At 47.6% G+C, this 14,771-nt stretch overlaps 4 protein-coding genes across 4 annotated transcripts; 2 read left to right on the forward strand and 2 right to left on the reverse strand.

The window, feature by feature from the left end:
- Positions 1–532: 532 nt before the first annotated feature.
- Positions 533–6,059, forward strand: FOMMEDRAFT_79513 (1,3-beta-glucan synthase; the record flags this gene model as incomplete). The annotated part of the gene is made up of 8 exons (XM_007264012.1): positions 533–747; positions 804–1,488; positions 1,544–4,226; positions 4,286–4,465; positions 4,518–5,365; positions 5,417–5,747; positions 5,805–5,942; positions 6,004–6,059. 8 exons carry the CDS (start codon positions 533–535, stop codon positions 6,057–6,059), a joined length of 5,136 nt encoding a protein of 1,711 aa, XP_007264074.1.
- A 424-nt stretch (positions 6,060–6,483) lies between these two features.
- On the forward strand, positions 6,484–8,006 carry FOMMEDRAFT_153275 (uncharacterized protein; the record flags this gene model as incomplete). Its single annotated transcript, XM_007264013.1, has 8 exons — positions 6,484–6,870; positions 6,928–7,177; positions 7,231–7,291; positions 7,347–7,433; positions 7,488–7,605; positions 7,660–7,828; positions 7,891–7,928; positions 7,992–8,006. 8 exons carry the CDS (start codon positions 6,484–6,486, stop codon positions 8,004–8,006), a joined length of 1,125 nt encoding a protein of 374 aa, XP_007264075.1.
- Positions 8,007–8,635: 629 nt separating this feature from the next.
- On the reverse strand, positions 8,636–9,699 carry FOMMEDRAFT_77898 (kinase-like protein; the record flags this gene model as incomplete). The annotated part of the gene is made up of 5 exons (XM_007264014.1): positions 8,636–8,902; positions 8,982–9,221; positions 9,289–9,332; positions 9,391–9,421; positions 9,484–9,699. The coding sequence occupies 5 exons, from the start codon at positions 9,697–9,699 to the stop codon at positions 8,636–8,638; spliced, it is 798 nt and encodes a 265-aa protein (XP_007264076.1).
- A 1,395-nt stretch (positions 9,700–11,094) lies between these two features.
- On the reverse strand, positions 11,095–14,633 carry FOMMEDRAFT_18161 (aflatoxin-detoxifizyme). Its single transcript, XM_007264015.1, has 18 exons — positions 14,416–14,633; positions 14,139–14,358; positions 13,954–14,085; positions 13,729–13,895; positions 13,509–13,674; positions 13,394–13,452; positions 13,023–13,344; positions 12,957–12,962; positions 12,851–12,901; positions 12,772–12,796; positions 12,551–12,714; positions 12,463–12,491; positions 12,313–12,410; positions 12,217–12,251; positions 12,018–12,148; positions 11,685–11,958; positions 11,581–11,601; positions 11,095–11,521 (listed from the first exon to the last, which is right to left on the reverse strand). Exons 1-18 carry the CDS (start codon positions 14,505–14,507, stop codon positions 11,426–11,428), a joined length of 2,088 nt encoding a protein of 695 aa, XP_007264077.1. The 5' UTR covers positions 14,508–14,633; the 3' UTR covers positions 11,095–11,425.
- Between the last annotated feature and the right edge of the window lie 138 nt (positions 14,634–14,771).

The following is a 14,771-nucleotide window of genomic DNA, read 5'->3' on the forward strand; positions in this document are numbered from 1 at the left end:
TTGGACAGGACGCGTGATATTACCATATTACGTAACAAGTAATGGGGATCGACTGGCAGACCGTGGGAGCGGTTGGCTGCTCCGAGCCCGTCGCCATCGCCCAAGGAAGCAGAAGAACTCTCTCATCTTGTCGTCGCCCACCTCAGCGCTTTTCTTCCCGCCACTATCGTCCCCTGACTTTGCTTGTCTTTTTTACTCTCATTCTCATCGCTGCGGCTTGCCTCAGCTCCCCTCCATTCTTTTATCCTGCGGTCTTGCTCAATCCTCTAGACGCCCTCCTCCACACCTGGCAGTACTCTGACCATGGCCGCCAGACCTGGCAACGGGGGACAGAACAACCCGTTTGCAAATCCTCAGCAGTACTACCAGCAACCCGTTCGTGACTACGATGCTGAGTCGGACGCTGGTAGCGCGTATGGTCGCCGGGGTGATGCACAATATAGTAGCACCACCCATCTTACTTCTCGTGACCCGTTCGGTGAGAAACAACTTCTCCGCAGCATTCTTGCATTTTCGACTCACTTGCTCACTCATGCATCCATGTCCTCTCCCCTCTCGTTCAGTGCGCGGGGACAACGAGTCTGAAGTCGATGTGTATGGGAATCACTATGCAAGCTCCATCGACTCACATACAGGCCCCAGCTATCCCTCTGGCATCAGCAATTTTTCCGACATGCCAGGACCGAGAGGATCCAGAGACCCGTACCCTGCGTGGACTGTCGACCGTCAGATACCAATGTCTACTGAGTATGTGTTCTTCTCATCACATCAAATAGCAGTTTCTGATCGTTCGGGTCGTGCAGAGAGATCGAGGATATCTTCCTGGATTTGACACAGAAATTTGGTTTCCAGCGCGATTCGATGCGCAACATGTATGACTTTACTATGACGCTGCTGGACAGTCGCGCTTCTCGCATGACCCCTAACCAAGCCCTTCTCACTCTGCACGCGGACTATATTGGAGGTCAAAATGCCAATTATCGGAAATGGTATTTCGCTGCACAGTTAAACCTTGACGATGCTGTTGGTCAGACACAGAATCCTGGTTTGCAACGTTTGCGGAGCACAAAGGGCCTGAAGACTACAGGAGAAAAGTCACTCAACACTGCTTTGGACCGCTGGCGGCACGCCATGAACAATATGAGCCAGTATGACAGGCTGCGCCAGATTGCCCTCTACTTGCTGTGCTGGGGTGAAGCGGGCAATGTTCGTTTTATGCCGGAGTGCATGTGTTTCATTTTTAAATGTGCCGACGACTATTACCGTTCACCCGATTGCCAGAATAGGGTTGATCCTGTTCCAGAAGGCCTTTACCTCCATACGATCATCAAGCCTCTGTATCGGTTCCTTCGTGACCAGGGTTATGAGCGACTGGACGGGAAGTTCGTCAGGAGGGAGAGGGATCATCATGAGATCATTGGTTATGATGATGTTAACCAGCTCTTCTGGTATCCTGAAGGCCTGGCACGTATCGTTCTGAACGATAAGGTAATTTACTTTAGCGATTCGGCTTCCTTCGCGGTGTCTGACCTAAATCTATTAGACTCGTCTCGTCGATGCACCCCCTGCTCAACGTTTCATGAAGTTAGAACGAGTCGACTGGAATAAGGTCTTCTTCAAAACCTTCTATGAGAAGCGGTCTATATTACACTTGCTGGTTAACTTCAACCGCATCTGGATCCTGCATATCGCGCCGTACTGGTTCTACACCGCATTCAATTCGCCGAAGGTGTACACGCCTCCGGAGCAAACGGACCCGTCCCCTGCGATGTCTTGGTCGGCAACAGCATTAGGAGGAGCAGTCTCGACTTTGATTATGATTTTCGCTACGCTTGCGGAGTTCTCGCATATTCCGACGACGTGGAACAACGCTTCACACCTGAGTGGACGGCTTCTTATCCTTTTGGTAATTTTGGCCATAACTGGTGGTCCAACTTTCTATATCGCCATAACAGATGGAACGAAGAGTAACGTTCCATTGATCCTGGGAATAGTCCAGTTCTTCATCTCTGTTGTTGTGAGTATTCTCTTCGCTGTCATTCCGTCCGGACGCATGTTCGGTGATCGCGTGGCCGGAAAATCGCGGAAGTACATGGCTAGCCAGACGTTCACTGCATCTTATCCAGCTCTGGATAGGAAGGCACGGCTCGCGTCGATCATTTTATGGCTTCTCGTTTGGGCGTGCAAGCTGGTGGAGTCATTCTTTTTCTTGACGGCCTCATTTAGTGGCCCAATTGCAGTCATGGTGAATACGAAGGTTCAAAACTGCAGCGACAAGTACTTCGGTCCGAACCTGTGCCAAAACCAGGTACCAATCACACTCGCTCTCATGTACATCATGGATCTGGTTCTGTTCTTCCTCGACACGTATCTCTGGTACATCATTTGGCTTGTCATCTTTAGCATCGGACGGTCATTTAGCCTTGGTCTCTCGATTTGGACTCCATGGAAGGATGTCTATACACGTATGCCGAAGCGGATTTACGCTAAACTTCTAGCGACTGCGGAAATGGAGGTTAAATACAAACCAAAGGTCTTGGTTTCGCAAATTTGGAACGCCATCATTATTTCGATGTATCGGGAGCATTTGCTTTCCATCGATCATGTTCAACGCCTGCTTTACCATCAGATGGATGGACCAGATGGTCGCAGGACTTTGCGTGCACCACCGTTCTTCACTGCTCAGAATAATTCGAATCTTCGGGGTGGCTTCTTCCCGCCTGGTGGTGAGGCTGAACGCAGGATCTCATTTTTCGCATCATCTCTGACCACTGAGTTACCCGAGCCTCTTCCTGTCGATGCCATGCCCACCTTCACTGTCCTGGTTCCGCATTACTCTGAGAAAATCCTCCTCAGTCTGCGCGAGATTATTCGTGAAGAAGACCAAAATACACGTGTCACTCTTTTGGAGTATCTCAAGCAACTTCATCCAGTTGAATGGGATAACTTCGTCAAGGATACGAAGATCCTTGCGGAGGAATCAGCGGCCTTTGGCACGGAAAGTAGTCCGTTCGATAGCACTAGCGAAAAGTCAAAGAAGGCGGACGACCTTCCGTTCTACTGCATTGGATTCAAGACAGCTTCTCCCGAGTATACGCTTCGTACACGTATCTGGGCTTCTCTCCGCGCTCAGACTTTGTACCGCACTGTTTCCGGCATGATGAATTATTCGAAAGCCATCAAGCTACTCTACCGCGTGGAGAATCCCGAAGTCGTTCAGCTGTTCAGCGGCAATACCGACAGGTTGGAGCGAGAGTTGGAGCGAATGGCTCGCAGGAAGTTCCGCTTCTGCATCTCTATGCAGCGATATTCGAAATTCAACGCTCAGGAGCTTGAAAATGCAGAGTTCCTGCTACGTGCGTACCCGGACTTGCAAATTGCTTATCTCGACGAAGAACCGCCAAGGCAAAAAGGTGGCGAACCTCGACTGTACTCCGCACTCATTGACGGCCACTCTGAGGTTGACGAGACCGGGAAGCGTAAGCCGAAGTTCCGCATTGAGTTGCCGGGTAACCCCATCATTGGCGACGGGAAGTCGGATAACCAGAATCATGCGATTGTCTTCTACCGTGGCGAATACTTGCAACTCATTGATGCTAACCAGGACAACTACTTGGAGGAGTGCATAAAGATTCGTAACATCTTGGGCGAGTTTGACGAATACTCGATTTCCAGTCAGAGTCCATATGCACAGTGGGGTCACAAGGAGCACAAGAAAACGCCTGTTGCTATTATTGGTACCCGCGAGTACATCTTCTCGGAGAACATCGGTGTGCTTGGCGATATAGCCGCTGGAAAGGAACAGACATTCGGTACAATGACTGCCCGTGCGCTTGCATGGATTGGCGGAAAGTTGCATTATGGCCACCCGGATTTCTTGAATGCATTGTTCATGACTACACGCGGTGGCGTCTCGAAAGCACAGAAGGGTCTGCATCTCAACGAGGATATTTTCGCCGGTATGAACGCTTTCGGCCGCGGTGGACGCATCAAGCACTCAGAGTACTATCAATGCGGCAAAGGACGTGACCTTGGTTTCGGCACGATTCTTAACTTCCAGACTAAGATTGGAACAGGAATGGGCGAACAAATGCTCAGTCGGGAGTATTATTATCTCGGGACGCAGCTGCCTCTTGATCGCTTCCTAACATTCTACTATGGTCATCCTGGTTTCCACATGAACAACATCCTTATCATCCTTTCTGTGCGGATTTTCATGATTGTCTGTAAGTCGTTCTGTATCGAAGCGACCTTCCAGCCGCACCCAACTGACATTGCTTTTCAGTAATTTTCCTTGGCACTTTGAACAAATCTCTCAACATCTGTCTCCTTGATTCGCAAAACAATCCTATCGCTGGTCAAGGTGGTTGCTATAATCTCCAACCTGCTTTCGACTGGATCAAGCGTTGCATTGTCTCTATATTCCTAGTGTTCTTCATTGCATTCTTGCCACTCTTCTTGCAAGGTAGGATGCAAATTGATTTTGTGCTTTCTTTGACTCTAATTGTTTCCTTCAGAACTCGTTGAACGTGGAACTGGCTCTGCACTTATGCGTCTTGCCAAGCACTTCCTCTCACTTTCGCCCATATTTGAAGTCTTCTCCACTCAAATCTATTCTCAGTCCATCTTGAGCAACTTGACTTTTGGTGGAGCAAGGTACATTGCGACTGGTCGAGGCTTTGCAACTACTCGGATGTCTTTCAGCATCCTATACTCTCGATTCGCTGGTCCAAGTATCTATATGGGTATGCGGACGTTGATCATGTTGCTCTATGCCACGATTACTGTCTGGATTCCCCATCTGATCTATTTCTGGGTCTCCGTCTTGTCATTGTGCATCGCGCCTTTCGTTTTCAACCCACATCAATTCTCAATTCCCGACTTCATTATTGATTACAGAGAATTTTTGCGGTGGATGTCGCGGGGCAACTCGAAGACGAAAGCAAGCAGCTGGTATGGCTATTGCCGTCTCTCTCGAACCATGATCACCGGTTTCAAGAAGAAGAAATTGGGCCAACCGTCCGACAAATTATCTGGGGATACTCCACGTGCGCGATGGAAGACAGTGCTCTTCTCAGAGATTCTCGCTCCGTTGGTAATGGCGGCACTCTTTACGATCGCATACATGTTCGTCAAATCCTTCCCGGACGCGAATGGCAACCAACCACCCAGTCCTCTCATCCGTATCGCAGTCATTGCAATCGGTCCTATGGTTTGGAATGCGACTGTTTTGATTGCGCTGTTCTTTACGTCATTGTTTCTTGGGCCAATGTTACAAGGTTGCTGCGGAAAATTCGCGTCTATCATGGCTGCAACAGCTCACTTACTCGCTCTCATTGGTATTATTGCGTTCTTTGAGTTTTTCGTAAGTGACTGACCTGTCTACATTTCAATATTCGTCTAACGCAATTTATAGTGGTTCCTTGAACTCTGGGACGTCTCACATGCAGTACTTGGGCTGATTTGCATTATCGCGATACAGCGGGCCATTCAGAAGATCCTTATTTCCGTGTTCTTGTCCAGAGAGTTACAGCATGACGAGACAAATCGTGCTTGGTGGACTGGGAAATGGTATGGAGTCGGCTTGGGCAACGGTGCGATGTCGCAGCCTGCTCGAGAGTTTGTTGTTAAGATCGTGGAGATGTCGTTGTGGAGTTCCGACTTTATCCTGGCACACCTCCTCCTCTTTATTCTGACTCCTCCACTGTTTATTCCTTTCATAGACCGTATCCACTCGACAATGCTCTGTGAGTGACATGTTTATTGTGTTGCCCTGATTGTTCTCTCACTAACACGGAACACAGTCTGGCTTCGTCCGTCAAAGCAAATACGCCCTCCACTCTTTTCTACGAAGCAGAAGAGGCAACGTCGGTGGATCGTGTTCAAGTTCGGCATTGTGTACCTACTTGCTATAGCTGCCTTCGCAGCTTTGATTATCTTGCGTAAGTCATTTATTTCCTTGTGAAATACACAGATCGGTATTGATTTATTCTGTCGAAACAGCTGTGCTCTTCAGAGACGAGATCACGTTCAAGTGCACACTTTGCACGAACATATGATTACCTGAGGAGGTACTTCGCCAGACGTAATATATATCTATAGATACCCAGTTGGACTCTGTTCGATGCATAGATTGAGACACTTGCTTTCAATCTGTATCCGGACCTTGCTGTGTGCTGTCGCATGAATCATCTACGACTATCTACGTGGCCTACACTGTCATTATATTAATAATCAGACATGTAACAACTTTCTACAGAAAATACATGCTCTCTCGTTTTACCTAAATTGAAATAAAATCGTAGTATTTGATATTCGTAAGAAGATGAACACGTGTTCTTTTAATCTTCACGCGTCATAAGAGGAAGAGGCTGTGACCGATCTGTCCGTCCGTGAGCACTGAGTGACTGAGCGCGCCTCGGACTCGGAGCCTGACCGTCCGTCCTGTGCGCGGAAGAAAATTCCACCTTGTCCTCCACCCCCATGTCTCCCCCATCACTAAGTGCCAGTAGACTCGCGCCCACGATGGCTCGTGCTGTATTGCAGCGCAGACGACTACCGATACGCCGTTTGATGTCTTCTGCGCCACCACGCAGACCGTTCAAGATACACGTTGGGGCAAGTTTCGAGGGGAAGCCGCCGGAGTATCGTGCAACCCCAGGGCGACCACTGAAGGTTGCTACAGACTTCCCAATCGGGAGTGATATTCGCGCCTGGAGAGATGCAATGCTGTCCAGACCGAAGGGTGTTCCGTCGAAAGATGCTGGTGAAGATTTCTTCTATGTCCAGGAGGTATGTTATGGCTCTCGGTCTACGAGACTTAATGCTAACAGCAAATATGACGACTCCGAGCAGATGCGTAACCAGTCGGTGAGTATGTGTGCTTTTCGGTTGGAAGCTCAGTGCTTACACTGTTAACCTGGACAGGGTATTTCTTTCGGTGTTGCTGATGGAGTCGGTGGATGGATAGACGTCGGGGTAGACCCCTCACTATTCTCTCAAGCATTGATGTATCACGCGCATCGATACTGCAAGCAATCATGGGCGGGAGAGCCGGAGACCGATCCTTTATCAAATTATGAGGAACGCGAGCAGGTACAGGGATGGGAGCTAAAACCGAGGGAATGCCTTGAGCTTGCCCATGGAGCCGTCCTGAGGGAGAAGACTGTAGAGGCGGGTGAGTCTCCTTTGTAGCCCTGTTGATCTATATTTTACGACTAAAGCGATCAGGTTCAAGTACTGCTTGTCTAATAAATGTCAATGCTTCGAATGGTCTGTTACGAGCCGCTAAGTATGTCATATCGTTTTATTCGTACTTCATACTGACTTATATTTTCTACGATTAGCCTCGGTGATAGTGGCTTCTGTATTTTTAGATCTTCTAATCTACTTTATTATCAACCACCCCAAACGCATTTCTTCAATTGTCCCAAGTTCGTATGTTTCTTATCATTTGGATCTCACACAGTTGACATGCAGACATACAGGCAATTATCGAAAGTTCCGTCAGGGACACGAAAGTATGGGCAGGCGTACACAGACTCTCCCCGAGAAGCAGATGTTTACGAGACTAGATTAAGAGATGGCGACACCGTAGTAGCTTATGTGAGTGAACATCGACCTATGCTCCTCTGAATATTTCTGACGCCTACTTTTCAGACGGATGGTTTATCCGATAACGTGTTTGCGAATGAGATGCTGCAAATATGCACTCTTATTAGTCGGTCTGGTGCTCCGGAACATCAACAAGCCCAAGAAATGGCGGATAGACTAGTTTTATACGCTCGAGCTTGTATGGTGAATGACAGAAGGATTAGTCCATTTGAGAGTAAGCCATGACAAATAAGACAATTGTGCTAAAAGCGCCTTGCTGACCCGCTCTGTGATTAGTTGCGGCTGCTAGAGTAGGGGAGCTTTACAAAGGAGGGGTAAGCCTAGCTAATTTAACTTCCCTCATGTAGCGCGTTACTGATATTCTCCTGCTACTCCAGAAAGTTGATGAGTAAGTTTCATGCTCACATTTCGTAGATATGGAGGACTAACTCGACGGCTTATTAGTGTCACTGTAGTAGTCGCTCGGATCCAAGAAATGACTTGACACTTGCCTCTCAGGATATCAGCCTTCGTTTTCTTCCTAAGTTATATATATCCTCTTTCTCGCTGTTCATATTTGTTTTCTTATAGAGCTCATAATTCATTACATACATACCGGGATATCTTACAAAGTACTAATAGAGTAGAGCAGATTGGTTTCTTATTTGGAGTGCAGGTAATTAGCATACATAGAATTATTTCCTGTTTATTTCAGGGCCTTTATCGACGTTTTTTGGTTCATGAACACACTTTCTTGCAGCACAAAACCGAATGTCTTGATCGCAATACACCTTGGATTTTGATTGACTATGCTAACAACAGATCTGACGACTACACTGATGTAAGTATCTAAATGCTCCATGTCCTCTTAAAATACAGATAAAATTACAAATTACTGGCCTTCTTCTCTTTGTCTCTTTTTGTCCCCAATGCTCCACCGAAAAAAGAAAAAAAATTGAAGAAGAGGAAACGAAAATAGGCGAAAAAGGCGCAAATTAAATCGAATGCGAATGCGAAAAAAGGTGGGGAAAAAATCGTAGAGCTACAAAAACCCTTCTTCATTAAAAACGATACCCATACGTCGCCTTTCCTTGAACAGGTGTCCGATCGTATCTTTGACGTGAGTTATAGAGGGCCGACTTCGCGGGTCGTCTTTCCAGCACGTTAGGAGGAAGCTCCAGATTTCCGAGGAGATACTGGGATAGGCCGAGCGGAGTTTGTCGTGGAGAGGTTTTATGCCGAGGAGGATCTCGTGTACGACTTGAACGTCTTTTTTGCGGTAGTAGTAGGGGAGTTTGCCACTTAAGACCTGATTTTTTTTCAAAAACAAGAGAAAATAAATGGCGTTAGAAACGTCAAACGCTAGTTGGGGTGGTTTCTGGGCTTACTTCTAACACTGTACTCCCAAACGACCAAATATCGGAATATGTCGTCAATTGTACCGAGCCCTGACTTTCCTCGATAGACCTGGTTGATCCATAAGGGTTGAAGAGCTCGAACGCCATCCATCGGACTGAACCTGCAAATGTTGACGCGGATTGTTCGGTCCCTGTGGCTTCTTCGATGAGAGTTGATATCCCGAAGTCTGTAAGGAGTGCGTGGCCGGAGTCGGATACTAGGATGTTTGACTATACAAAAAAAAATGGAAGTTTGTATGAGAGGATAAAGGGACATTGAGAGGGAAGAAGGACGAACGGCTTTGAGGTCTCCGTGTATTATTGGAGGTGAGAAACAGTGTACTGGAGAAAGGTATATTTCAGCACGGTTGTATCAGAAGGAATTGACGTGATTCCTTACAATACTCAAGACCCGAAGCGACTTCGTAAAGCTATTGGTATTCCACGTATCAATAAAATGGAAACGGCATCCTGAAAGTAAAGTGGAACATACAAGTTTTAGCCTCCTTGGTAGTGTAGTCTGCACATCCTGCCCCTCAAAATACTTCGACGCATTGCCGTTGTCCATCCAAGGTGAAACCATCGACGCATAGTGCCCCATGTCATTGACAACTCCGTATAACGGAACGATGTGAACGTGCTGAAGCTTCTTCCAAATGTCCAGTTCTTGGTTTAGGCGCTGAAAATGGTAGTATACTTTTTTAGTCATCCGTCTCTAGTAGGAATTGATTGTTGTGAGAATGGATGGCTTACCTTCCGAACCTTTGCTTCTGTTTTGGAGTCAAAGCAAAATGAACGAATGACTTTGATGGCCACCTATAGAACATAGACAAAATAAGCAACAGAAGGAATGCGGCAGATCTCTTTGACACCTACAGTTTTACTCCGACCGTTCGCATCCCAAGTCCCTCTCCAGATATCCGAAAACCCTCCAACAGCCGCAGCATGATCATCGAGTTTGCATATCTGTCCCGTTAGGTCCGCAATCCCAAGATCAAGTTCTCTTGGAATCGGGTATCCAGAAACCGCTAGATGTACACGACCGACTTCAAACACGAGTTCGGGATCCACAGGCGAAGGGGACCTCTCGGCAGGGCCGTCTTCTTCCACTTCGTCAATATCATTCAGACATTTCTCATCCTCTATTTTGAATTCACTGAACTCCGGCCATTCGTCATCATTAAAATCATACGCTGTCCACCCAGACCAAGATGAGAATCGCCCAGTGCGGTCACTGTGGAGAGTTGTCCCCGTGAGAGTGGACTCTCTGTGCGCGAACTTTCCACGTTTCGGGGATACTGGGGACGAAGTGGACAAGTAACGGTCATGGAACTCTTCATTAGAAAGTACTGTAATAGGTGAATAGTAATAAAATAGTTAGATACTTAATTTATACTCTATTCGATATAGTAATAAATAAATTAAGCTCACGGTTCTCGGCCGGCGCGGCTCCTCCGATGAGTAAGACCGGCTGCAAACAAGCTTCGATCGCGCTACTCCACTGCCTGAGTTCTTGCGCAGTCTTGAAGCATATATGCACGAGTTTCGAGGCCAGCGTGACTCGTAGACAGTTCGATCTTGTAGTATCGGGACAGCAGTGTTGGATGTCGCTGAAGGGAATGGACGCGCTGGGTTTTGACAGCGCAGAGGACTACGATAAATGCAGGCGTCGTCAGCAACAGCAACTACTAGGCCAGTGTAGGCGGCGAGACACGTACGGAATCCTTGAAGAACAGCAAATCATCCTCGGTCAGGCATAACCAGAGTCGCGTGAAGCGGAAATGGCTAAGGCCTATGCCTTTTACTTCCGCTTTCCCCGATCTGATGATCTTCATGCGCCCCTCAGCTTCCAGTGTCCGCATATCGGGCCTATCTCACTCAAGTTGACCTGGCGAACGTGCCGCGTTGTGAGGAGAGGGACAAATTGAAGGAGGGGGGCCGAGACGGAGGCAACCTCTCAATGCTCAACACCCACCGCGTCGGAGGGGGTGAGTTTTGAGAGAACCGGACGAATGCGGTGTTAGCATACTTTACCTTAAATCGACGCTGGGGTGCACAGGTTGTTGTATCAGCCGTGATTGACACAGGGACGGTATTATGAATAGAATTTCATGAGAAAAGGAATTTAAGGGGTCCTCGGCCCCGTGATGGATTGGAAGCTCAGAACGTATACATCCGCAGCCAAAGAAAGGGAAACCCATCAGATGAGGGCGTATGTCAATCGAGGCAATGCTACTTCTTGGGCAAGATCATCCCGGAATTTTCCAAGCAAATACTAGTACTTCCAACTCCATCCAGTCCCTGTTTACCTTCCCATATGGCCCGATAACATTTATACAGTACATTATTCTCACTCTAGTCCAAAAGCTGATGAAAGGAATATTTTAAAGTTCCTGTCAATTCAATCTGACGAAATCACACCGCTCACATCAACATCAGAGCTTCCTTTCGATGAAACTCTCGATAGCTCCTTCCGCGGTGAGAGGATATTCTTTGAGCACCACTTCATCATCAACGACGAATGTGTTCGGCTGTGATTCCACGATTCAGGAAACGACCAATCACACATAATTCGGACCGAATCACATACCTGTACAAATGCTTTACGAGGCTATGTGTGCATTGACACGTCAGCCACACGAAGTAGAGACAAACCGAGGCAAGACCGCAAGAGAGGAGACAGAAGTAACTTACCTGCTTCTTCTTGAGTACCAAATCTCGCAACTCTCCATCCCAGCTGAGCAGAGGCGTTGTCAACTCAGTGTAGAATCTGCGAGCGCCGGGCCCGTCTGCAGTGCTCTTGCGAACTTGCAAGTCAACAAGAAGTTCTCCGGCGACATCTTTTCCAACCGAAAGCACTTTGGCACGGTCAACTCGGATGTAGGCGTTCTCCAGAACACCATCTGTGCTGCGTATTTCCTCTACACGTGCGATGCCGGATCGCACCAGGTGCTGTGTAATACCCATACTATGAAGCAGTTATTTATTCGATTTGAGCCACTAAGATCGAATAGCTGAAACACCAACCGAGCTTGCATATGGGCTTGTCCGTGCTTCCTTGTTTTGGGGTCGTAAAATTCGAGTGCCCGAAGTCCCATGCGCGCCATAAGCAAGAAAGTGATATATATGATATCCTCAGAATCCTGTTTGGTGGTATACTGGAGGGAGAAAGCATTTCATCATGTTCACAATCATAGCATGCCGATCAAATTGGAAATCTACTTACGCCAAAAAGACCAAGTATTTCCTCATTGCTTGCCACTGCCAGCGATGGTAAGCATAAAGTATGCCAATTAGGCACTTGAAAACACTTGAAACATACAGTAAAGAGCAGCTGTTTCAGCGCGGCACTCTTCCATTGACGAGGAAACTTCACCGAGGACTGAATCTGGAGTCTGCCCCGGTTTATACCACGAAGTACTGTAAATTCGTGAGTCGTGGAATACATCGACTCAACTGAGCTTGGACGTACATCGGTTTCCCAGTAAGTGGATTGATTATCTGCCGCACCGGAAGCGACGTTAACATTGTTCCTTTCTAATTAGTTGTGCTGAATCTACCTTTTCAAGGTCGAAGTTCTTCTTCCCGTCCGCATCCTCTTGGAACAGCTTGCCTGAACCGTGACCTAAGAGCTCATGATTTGCGACTTGGAGTTCGAAGGCGCGAGAATCCCAGGCGTTGTACAGGTCGACGTCATCAGGGTGGATAAAGGTTAGTTCTTCATCTGATACAGGGAAGAGGTAATATGAATGTCAGCTCATGGTAGACTGGGAGGGCATACTTGGTGATTTCGCGGCGAGGATATTCTGTGGTATGAGTAAGTATACGTTACTAAGAGGATGTCTGAAGAATGTACTGACAGCGAGGGATACGTTCTTGAAACCGAGCGATTCGCGAATTTCGTAGTAATTCTGCAGCGATGTTAAGAGAGAGGAACTACAGAATTGTGCAGAGCATAGTACGAACGGGGATCTAGACAGAACAGAATTAGTGTTTCTCTGGGAATATGTAGTTCAATCAAGAGTAACATACATTTATTCCTGCAGGGATACCTCCAGTTGCAAAGCTGACCACCTCAAGAGCAGTGAAGTCCGGTTTCCTAAACACGTCAACCTCAAAGTTCGGACCCCACGGCAAGCTCTTGATGAGCTCTGGGGCACGCTCGACGAGTTTCTCGTACTTTGCACTAAGTTGTTTATTTACGATAGCGGTGAACCCTTCCCACTCTGCTCGCGCACCGTAAGGGTCGACGTAGGTTTCGATGAAGCCGATGTATGACTCCACAACGGGACCTATGTCTTTCACCCATGCTCGGGAACCTTCCTTGTGTGCGTCGATTGAGCCGGTTTTGAATCTCGGACGAGGATTAGCCTTTAATGAAAGACGAGAAATGGTTGCCTTACGACTCGATATAGCCGTCGAGCATCTTCTCTTGATTCTCATTTGCCACATATTTTTTGGCCTGATATACGCGACCATCAGGTCATACATACTCATCGTCAGAGTATGGGTACGAACCTCTGTAAGTGCATCGACAGTCTTGCGTAATGCCGAGGAGAAATCTCCGTATCGCACTTCAAGGGTAACCTCCGTGTCATTGATCTTGATTTGGTGCGACAATGTTTCCATTGAGTCGGCGGATGCAACATGGAGGATGAACTTCGATTTGTCCACTTTCTCGACGCTAGAATAAAGTTTGAATGAGATATAACCAGTAGGAACCTGGTTTCATTGGTACCGGGTATTCAAGACGTCAATTTTTTCTTTCTCCGCTGCGGCTTGTACGGCAGCGACTTCATCATCTGTGATAGGCTCCCCGATATAGTAGTTGGAGATGTGACCGTCTGTGCGTTTTCCTATGGTAAGTGTAGATTCCGGCTCCGTTGCGTAAATATAACCCTTGAGCTATCATATGGTCAGTCTGAACATGACGTGCTCGTATTAATTTGTTAAAATAACTGACATTCTCCCAAAGAGGGACCGCTTCATTCGCATTTGCAGAGCTTTTGATAACGTCTCCAAATTTGTCTTGTGAAATACGCGGGATGATCTTCGTGAATCCGAACGATCGATAGTTGACGAGGTTGCTCAAGACCTGAAAAATAGTGAGTAAATGCGCAATAAACGGCTCGGAAAGCGATCGTCTACCTGAGAGGAATACTGCAAGACGTTGCCCCAGTCTTCATCTGAAAGACCCGCCTTTGTCTTTAATTCATCCAGGTTCGCGAGCTTGCCTTTGTCGTCACTGAACGTGAGAATGAGAAGGTCGTATAGCGAGGTTGCTTCGGGAGTCCATTGGCCTTGGATAATACGGGCACCAGCCCAACTTGCTTGAGAAACATAGTGGGCATACTTCTTCTCCTTCAAACTATCATGGCATCAGCTCGAACGCGCTACGAAGACGAGCCATCGATTAGTGACTGACCTCAGCTGATTGAAAGCTTTCGCGACATCAAGGCTGCAGAAAGGCGTGCGTTGGTCAGCGTAGAAACGCTCGATGTTGATACCTGAAGGCATAGTTTTCCTGACTGGTGGTTCTGTCAAAATCGCAGTAGCCAACAAGCGCGATGGGAACCTGAAAAGGACGAGTTTATTAGAATGGCGTGTAGATCTTACCAGGCTGAACCTGAGCCCTAGCGCGAAGAGCATGTGACGGCGAGCACGCAAAGGACGCGTCTGCAATGAATTGAGCCCATCGGCTAGTCCCGGCATGATTTTCGGCACACCCGACGCAGCCTACGTACATTCTACTTGTCCACTCGACTCGACGTCAACTTTCAC

The sequence above is a fragment of the Fomitiporia mediterranea genome (assembly GCF_000271605.1).
Source record: "Fomitiporia mediterranea MF3/22 unplaced genomic scaffold FOMMEscaffold_3, whole genome shotgun sequence".
Lineage (NCBI taxonomy): Eukaryota > Fungi > Basidiomycota > Agaricomycetes > Hymenochaetales > Hymenochaetaceae > Fomitiporia > Fomitiporia mediterranea.